Source organism: Sinocyclocheilus grahami, unplaced genomic scaffold, assembly GCF_001515645.1.
Source record: "Sinocyclocheilus grahami isolate Dianchi unplaced genomic scaffold, SAMN03320097.WGS_v1.1 scaffold1421.1, whole genome shotgun sequence".
In the NCBI taxonomy this organism is placed as follows: Eukaryota; Metazoa; Chordata; class Actinopteri; order Cypriniformes; family Cyprinidae; genus Sinocyclocheilus; species Sinocyclocheilus grahami.
In genome coordinates, this window is record NW_015506600.1 from 120,476 (window position 1) to 130,127 (window position 9,652).

At 36.5% G+C, this 9,652-nt stretch overlaps 1 protein-coding gene across 1 annotated transcript; it reads left to right on the forward strand.

Moving 5' to 3' along the window:
- Positions 1 to 594: 594 nt before the first annotated feature.
- LOC107570143 (uncharacterized) lies at positions 595 to 9,036 on the forward strand. Its single transcript, XM_016256344.1, has 8 exons — positions 595 to 847; positions 1,435 to 1,773; positions 2,093 to 2,230; positions 3,312 to 3,611; positions 4,179 to 4,487; positions 5,080 to 5,145; positions 6,028 to 6,279; positions 8,446 to 9,036. Exons 1-8 carry the CDS (start codon positions 760 to 762, stop codon positions 8,556 to 8,558), a joined length of 1,605 nt encoding a protein of 534 aa, XP_016111830.1. The 5' UTR covers positions 595 to 759; the 3' UTR covers positions 8,559 to 9,036.
- The last annotated feature ends 616 nt before the right edge of the window (positions 9,037 to 9,652 follow it).

A 9,652-nucleotide genomic window follows, 5' to 3' on the forward strand; every position in this document is an offset into this window, starting at 1 on the left:
AAAATATCACAATGTGAGTTTTTTCCAATATCGTGCAGCCCTAATGCTCTGGTTTCCTTCACAGTCCAAAGACATCCAGGTTAGGTGGATTGGATACAATAAATTGGCCATAGGAGAGAGTGTGTGTGAGTGTGTCCCAGCAAGTGGGGTTGCATTGGGGTGCACCCTCATTGCTGGGACACACTCGCACACAAACTAAAAACTTAAGCAAACAAAAAAAATTTACCAACAAAATAAAAACAAAACTGAATTGGACTAAGAAATTGACTACAGAGGTAAAAACTAATAGAAAAAGAAAAACTATTTTAACTTTGCGTTAGACTTCATTTGGGTATGCCAATGAAAGAGGACCAAGCCAGTGAAGGTAGTTATGGGGTGGGGCTACTTTTGTGACCCTTCCCCATTCTGCAGATTGCAGCCAGGTTTACTTTCCTTTTTGTTTACCACTTTGTTTGCATAAAGCTGAACATTTCTCAAATTTTTCATGCTTTAATGAGTTTAATCTTTGATAAACTGTTTGTTTATTCTCCAGGTGTGTTTGGACGACTACTTTTCTTCAGTCACTACCTCCCTCTAAGATAGTGAGAAACCCCTGATCCTACTAAAATTAAGGGATTTATTAAGATACAGTGGAGGTTTGGAGATACACTCATTGCTCAAACCAGGGGAACTGAGAGCTCAAATACATATGAAGGTGAAGCTATATTCATAGACAGACTGCAGTTGGATCATCAGACTGGATCTCTCACCATCAAGAACATGAGAACCAAACACTCTGGACTTTATAAACTACAGATTGACCACAACACTGGGACCACATATAAGATATTCAATGTTACTGTCAATGGTGAGCATATATATATATATATTATATATATATATTATTATTATTTATTTATTTATTTTTTCTTTTTTTTCTTGTTTCAGTTATTAGTTTTATATTCGCAATTGCCAATATCCATGCTGTTGTTCAGAATATCATCACAGCTTTGATTGGTCCGCAGGTGATCACATGACTGATATTCAGAACAACAGCATGATGTCAAGGGCAATAATGCTTTTACTAGGAAGAAATGCATATCAAATTACTTACATTTCATACACGATATGGCCAGATATTTTGTTCAGTTTCTTTCCACCATTTACAGTAGTTCCAAAACAGACCAATGCAGGATAAACTGCATTGTAGATCTATGAAATTTAATTCTATCAATTGTGTAATACAATCATTGAAGTGTTCCTGTGCTGTTATAAGAAATATGATTCAAAGTAATTGAATTGTAACTGGATATTGTTGTACATATCAAACATTTTTTTATTAATCTGCATGTGCCATATGCTGTAACCATAAACAGACTTAAGAAACAGTGAAACATTTAGTGCTGGTAACATAGTTCAATGTTTAACCTCTATCTTTGAATCTGTTTCTTGTAGAGTCTCCATTTGTTGATGCTATTACATTTGTAATAAAGAACGAGTCAGTGATGGAGGGAGATCCTGTCACTCTTCATGTTCCTCAACTACAAGGAAATGAGCTGATAGTGTGGAGGTTTGGAGATGAAGGAAAACTCATAGCTAAACATGATAAAGAGACCAAGAGCTCATCATTATATTATGAAACTGATGAGAGATTCAGAGACAGACTGCAGCTGAATGATAAGACTGGATCTCTGATCATCACAAACACCAGAACCACAGACTCTGGACTTTATACAGCGAAGATCAGCAGCAACAAACAGACTTCATACAATAGATTCACTGTAACTGTCAGTGGTGAGTAACTCAAGGCTGATTATAATGATTGTTTATCAGCTGTCTGTGAATAATTGTATTAGCTAAAACTGTTTCTCTCTTACATTACTGACACCTGTGAATATATCTGTAATAAATACTGATTATTGTCAGGCTTATAATGACAATGTTAACATTTGATTAGTTTAATCATCATTGTTTTAATGTTTATATGTAATTATCACAATCATTAACATTAAGATCTACTTACCAAATACACATTTAGATTATATAGTGCTGATATTTCTAGTGTTTGTTATAGATCAGACACACATTCACACTAATGACTGTCTCTCTTTAGCTGTTCCAGATTCAGGTGTGTCTCCAGGTGCTGTAGCAGGGATTGTTGTTGTTGTTCTGCTGGTGGCTGCAGCTGTAGCTGCTGCTGGTGTGATGTACTACCGTCGCCCCAGGACCTCTAATCTACCAAACAAAACGTGTAAGTATTACAATTGATACAGCAAGAGAAAAAACATTGAGCTTTATTGTGGTTCAGTAGAGTTTAAATGTGTAGGATAATTTTTCAGTCAACATTTCGACTTTAACCACAAGTTCTGCTTGCAATTGATGCAATAATTAATGAAGTTTGTGATTGTCCAGTATTGAGCTGAATTACATTAATATACTAATTACTGAATCTCTGTCTGTTTATAATGCTGAATTTAAGATGTTTTTGATTGTCTGTTTGTGTTTATGTAGTTTTGTTGTTCTATTGAAGGTTGAGATATTTAGCAGAAACTAGCCTAAAATCATACTCCTGCTGTCCGACATTTGGTCTTTCATTTTGAGTTTTATCTGGACTGCCTGAGTCTTTAATAGCACCTCACACATGTGTTTGTGTTTGTATCATTGTGTGTGGCTTCATTCACCTTCTTCATTTAAACATCACAGACTATTAATAGAGAAACTCTGAACTGAAAACCAAGAAAATGAAATGGAGAGAGCGTTTGTACATCTACTGTAAATTACACTCATGTTTATAATGTGTCTGGTCAGTTAGTGTTGTTTATTTATTCCTATGAAGGAATAGTTTATTCTAAAATATAAATTCATCATTTATCCACCTTTATGTCATTGCAAGCGTGTATGACTTAATTTTTTCTATCAAATACAAAATAAGATATTTGGATAAACATTATGAAGCTCTTTTCTGTACAACAGTCGTTTTTAGTGATCATGTCTGTCAAACAATTTTAAGTATTATTAAGTATCATCCGTCATAAAAGTATCATGTGACTCGTTTATTATATTCAAAGTCTTCTCAGGTCATGTGATGGTTTGTGTGTGAACAGACAGAAATATGAGTAATTATTCACTGATCATCTTCCCATTCACTAAAGCTCTGAAATGCAACACAAAAGCTATTTGAGCTACAAACATGACAGAGGGAATTAGTTCACTGAATGTTTCATAGGTGAACTTGCACATGTGTTTGAGTATGGAAGATAATATTTGAGAATTACAGCAAAGATTTTCAGCAAACAAACACTTAAACGTCTGTTTCTATGTGCTGCTGTCAGTGTCAGCGCTGGAGGGAGATCCTGTCACTCTAAACCCTGATCCTGAAATACAGACAGGTGATGAGATACAGTGGCTGTTTGAAGATGAAAACACTCTCATAGCTGAAATCAAAGGAGAGACCAGAGAGATGACTACATATAGGGGTCCTGATATGATATTCATGAACAGACTGAAGCTGGACAAGACGACTGGATCACTGACCATCAAGGTTATCGCAATTAAACACAATGGACTTTATACTCTGAAGATCAGAAGAGGCAGAAAAACCTTATACAAAAGATTCTCTGTTTCTGTCAACGGTGAGTCACTCCAGTCAGTGTAATAATGATCACATTCTTCTACATTCATTCATTTTTTCTGAAGTGAATTCAGCACAAACTGCTTATTCTTTAGACTCTTTTGCGAGTTTTTCAGATCATTTTGGTCTTCAGTGTGCTTCTGTCTTTGGTTGTCATAAACTTTATTTTAAAAAATCACTCCATTGGCCTATATTGTCATATAACCATCTACTGTGACAAAGGGACAAAGCCCCCCCAAAATAATATTACAGCATACACTTTTCTACACAGTGTTTAGTGAATAGACAGAACTCAAGACCTGTGCTAGATTTCTGGTGCATTTCATGTGCACAAAACCATTTCATCTCTAACACTAGAGGACAATGTCAGTGAGAGCTGTATTTAATTGTTTTTATACAGAATTTCATTTTTCATTTTCACACAGCAGTGTAAAGATCATCACTAATAAAACAGCATCTGCATGATCCGTGTGTAGAAATTTCAAACTCTGATGTTCACATGCACACATACTTTATTTAATGACATTGTGTATTTCTATGTTTCTATGCACTGTTCTCACACATGAAGAGAGGAATATAACAGTGACTGAGGGAGATCCTGTCATTCTAAAGCCTGCTACTGAAATACAGACCGGTGATGAGATACAGTGGCTGTTTGAAGATGAAGACACTCTCATAGCTGAAATCAAAGGAGAGAACGGAGAGATGAGTACATATGTTGGTCCTGATGGGATATTCAGAGACAGACTGAAGCTGGACAAGGAGACTGGATCACTGACCATCAGAAACACCACAACTGAACACACTGGACTTTATATTCTGAAGATCAGAAGAGGCAGAAAAAACTTATACAAAAGATTCTCTGTTTCTGTCAGAGGTGAGTCACTCCAGTCAGTGTAATAATGATCACATTCTTCCTCATTCATTCATTTTTTTCTGAAGTGAATTCAGCTCACACTGCTTTATGTTTAGGGGCCATTTACACTACAACGTTTTCAGCCAAAAACTGTAAACTTTTTATGTGTTTTGACTGTCTGTTTACACGACAACAGCATTTTGGGGACTGAAAAAGCATATTTTTGAAAACGGGTTTCAAAGTGCAAGTTTTTGAAAACACCACCGTTATCGTTTCCGTGTAAACACCCAATACGGAAATCTTTGAAAACTGTGACGTCATGCACATGCGTAGTATGTGTTCGGTATGTAGACATGCGCAATACGTGCCGATTTTAACACTAGAGGATAATGTCAGTGAGAGATGTATTTAATTTTTTTTTGTTTTTGTTTTTATACAGAATTTCATTTTCAGCACACATTTCACACAGCAGTGTAAAGATCATCACTGATAAAACAGCATCTGCATGATCTGTGTGTAGAAATGTCAAACTCTGTTGTTCACATGCACACATACTTGATCTAATGGCATCTGTGAATTTCTGTCTTTCTATGCACTGTTCTCACACATGAAGAGAGGGAGATAGAAGTGATGGAGGGAGAATCTTTCACTCTAAAGCCTGCTACTGAAATACAGACAGGTGATGAGCTACAGTGGCAGCATGAAGATGAAGCTCTGTGGACTTATACGATAGCTGAAAGAGGAGAGACCGGAGAGAATAAAGTGTATGATTCTGATGGGATATTCAGAGACGAGAAGCCTGGCTCTCTGATCTTCTCAGACATCACAAATAAACACGCTGGACTCTACACTCTGAAGATCAGAAGAGGCACAGAAACCTTCTACAACAGATTCTATGTTTCTGTCAGAGGTGAGTCACTCCAGTCAGTGTAATAATGATCACATTCTTCCTCATTCATTCATTTTTTTCTGAAGTGAATTCAGCTCAAACTGCTTAATGTTTCGACTAGCTTCAGAGTTTCTTCAGATCATTTCAGTCTTCAGTGTGTTTCTGTCTTTGGTTATCAACTTTGTTTTAAAAATCACTCAAATGGCCTATGTTGTCATATAACTATATATTGTGACAAAGTGACAAAAGCCCCCAAAAATGAAATTACAGCATAAAAATGTATGCAAAGTGTTATTGAAGAGACAGAACGCAAGACTTGTGCTAGTTTTCTGGTGCATTCCCTGTGCACAAAACCAGATAATCTCTAACACTAGAGGATGATGCCAGTGAGAGATGTATTTATTTTTATTTTTTGTTGTTGTTTTTATACAGAATTTCATTTTCAACACACTTTTTACACAGCAATGTAAAAATTATCACTGATAAAACAGCATCTGCATGATCAGTGTGTAGAAATGTCAAACTGTGTTGTTCACATGCACACATACTTGATCTAATGGCGTCTGTGTATTTCTGTCTTTCTATGCACTGTTCTCACACATGAAGCGAGGATAAGATCAGTGATGGAGGGAGATCCTGTCATTCTAAAGCCTAATAATGAAATAATGACAGAAGATGAGATACAGTGGCTGTTTGGAGATGAAGAACAGCAGACTGTCATAGCTGAATTAACTGTACAGAATGGAGAGATCTGTATATATGATGATGTTGCTGATGGGATATTCAAAAACAGACTGGAGCTGGACAAGACGACTGGATCTCTGACCATCAATAACTCCAGGACTGAACACTCTGGACTCTATAAACTTGAGATCGGATTCAGAGATGTGGTTTTAAACCAGACATTCATTGTTACTGTCAAAGGTGAGTAGCTCACGTCAGTATAATAATGATCACAGATCTTCACTAGCAGTTATTCCTCATAATTCTGTTCTTCTGCAGATAATTCAGCTCAAACTGCTTAATGTTCAGACCCCATTCAGAGTTTGTTCTGCAGATTATTTAATTATTTACAGTTTTAAAATCTCCCATTGAACTACACTGTGAAATAAACTCTGTTCTATTGCTGCCCCAACAAGTATTTCCTTAAGCTTATGTTTCAGCACTCTGTATGAAGTTCACTTGGATTTATAAATTTGTCTTTGAGTTATCAAATCTGAAGCAGTGACAGTAATATAAAGTTTCTATTTAATAAAATAGAATGTCTTCATTTCAAAACTGATAAAATGGCATCTGAATGGCTCATGATGTATAGGCAGCTGCCTATAGGGCCCGCAATGCACTGAGGGGCGGCATGAGGCACTGCTTGCAGCTTTCAGACATCTCTTCTTTATAGTTTATTCATGCCATTATTTTAATGTGGAGATATTGTGTGTGCTCAAACATTGTCCTGTGCACTCGTGAATCTCTGTGCTCTTGTTCTTGGAATTCTCTTCTCTCGTGGTTTTATTGGTGTTAGAAGCTGTCAACCATCAGACTTCCTCGATTGACCAATGAAGTGACGTGACGTGTGGCCAAGTATGGTGACCCCATACTCGGAATTAGTGCTCTGCATTTACCCATCCAAAGTGCACACACACAGCAGTGAACACACACACACACCGTGAACACACACCCGGAGCAGAGGGCAGCCATTTTTGCTGCGGCGCCCGGGGAGCAGTTGGGGGTTCGGTGCCTTGCTCAAGGGCACCTCAGTCGTGGTATTGAAGGTGGGAGAGAGTGCTGTACATTCACTCCCCCCACCTACAATCCCTGCCGGTACGAGATGTACGAGACTCGAACCTGCAACCTTTGGGTTATGAGTCCGACTCTCTAACCATTAGGCCACGACTTCCCAATGCATATATCTTTAAAATGTAAAGAAATAAAGGAGCCATTATTGTATGTTGAATATACAAACTTCATGATGTAGCAACTTCAATTTGAGTTTTCTAGGCAGTTTTCTATTTTGTATTTATGTGAGTGCTTATATAGTTTATATCACTGCTTCTCAGGCTGTATCCGAAATCGCCTCCTATACCCTCATTCACTATTCCCTACATTAGTCCACTCATTCAGTTCACTTGAAGGAGTGAATGAAAACGAGTGAGTGAATTTGGACACTGAGTGCACCGGAAGGACTGCCGCTTTTGCATAGTTTGCTTGCTGTAGGCCTAATAATCATTTGAAACGGGCAGGTCCAGTAGTAAGATTAAAGGAATTATCTTGAACTCTTGTCACGGAAATTATGTATAAACCCTAGTTAAACAATTTAATAGTCAATTTACAATGACTTTGTACCTGTGTTGTATTACGTTGTATTACGTCGTGGGCGAGTGCGTTTGTCAAATTAATAGATGGATGATTCAGCTGTGGGCACCATCTTCTGGTGAGACAGACGCGTGACTCTCACTGTGCATTATGGGTTATCTCTAGCCGTTGAGTGTACATCGGTTGCACACTCATTTTTGTGGTGCATTGTGGGATTGAATGAGTGCACTTAAGAACGCCCACTATGGTTTCGGACACCACTTAAAATGGCTGTCCCCTCAAATAGTGCCCTATTTTTGATGAAGGAAAAGAATGGTGAGATTCGGTTGTTTGCGCTGAATATCTTTAACTTTACAACAATATCATGAGCTTATGTGTGTGATTTGGCTTCATGCAGTTTATTCATTCAAATTTCAAACAAATGATTTTAAGTAAATTAAAGAGCGATTGTCCTGAGAGAAATGGCCTTCTAGTGAATCTTTTAATGCTACAAACATCCGAGATGTAGAAGCCTAAAAGATCCAAGTAAACTTTACATTTCAGTTTGCATATTCTAGTAGATGCATGACTGAGTTAACAAATATAATAAATGTTTATTTGTCAGAAAAGTGCTTAAACTAGATTGAACTCCTCAAATGAGCCAGATGTGCTGCTGACAATCTGTTAAATGATTTTGTACATTGTAAATGCTTCACTTTAGTTTTGATGTCTCATATGAAAAAATTCAGATCAGTACATTATTTGTTTCTAATTCATCATTGTCTTTGTATTTTCCTTCAGATTGCACAGGAAAGCGAGTGAATGTGAATACAGTCGCTGATTCAATGAAGCCACTGTTGAATGAAGTGTATGTGAATGTAGTGAATGAACAGGAGGGGACGAGTTCACTTTAATAACATAAGACCACCAGTGTCAATCACTCTGACATCATCAACATTCAGCTCCAGCTACAACAAAACATTTTTAATTTGAAAGATGCTATTTGTTATTACTCTGACTCTACCAAAACAAAAAAATATATTTTCATCTTTTTTATTTTGTTTGGCAATTTTTTCAATCCATAAACAAAAATTATAGGCTCAATTCCTACTCTTTCACATTTTCTGATTGAGGTTGACACACTGCTCATCTTTTGTTTAACTGGCAATACAAAATGTGTCAGGTTTTTGAAACTATATGAAAAATTCATTTCTATTGACTCAAGCTGACTCTTAAGTTCAGACAGCTCTCTTGCGTTGCTCTTTTTTTTGTTATAATTTTTCCCCTTATTGTAAGCTACCTACCCTTTTATTGTTTAAATTTTCCTAATCGCATGTATACAGTTATTCTTACTTGTATCTTCTTTTCTTTGATCATTTTCATCTGTTTTTTTATTTAAAAAATATTTAATCAAAGGACAAAAAAAAAAATTCTGTTTTTATGAGCCTCTAGAATCCGTCCAGTGAAAGTGAGAAATGTTAAACTCACATGTAAAAAGCTTCTTTGTCATTTTAATAATGTTACACTTCATACATGTTACTTTATTAACATAATACTAGTTTTGATTTTGTGTGAGTGTCAGAAAGTGTCATATGTGCTTTTAATAAGACGTTTTGCCACAGCAGTGTTTCTCTAACCATTGTATTCACATTTTTTTATAAAATTAACACCAGTACCAGATTAATGTTGATGTTCAATATTGATTACAGTCTGTCTCGAAAGCTCTGTATTCAAGCTGAAGCACTTAAATTAGCCTCGTTGCACTTGTAGCAAAAACACGAAAAACAGCTTTGTTCAGTTCTAGCAGTGATATGATACCACATGCGTTGTGCTTTGTGTTGTTTTATTAAATTTGACAGCATCTGCTTGATGAATAATGTGCATGTTAGATATTGATATATCGCTGATCTTAATGTTGGATCATTTCTGTCCTCTAGTCAAGTGGACAAACACTGATGCAGATTTTGCTTCCTAACAGCTGTTTTAAATGCAACACATAAACCATGTG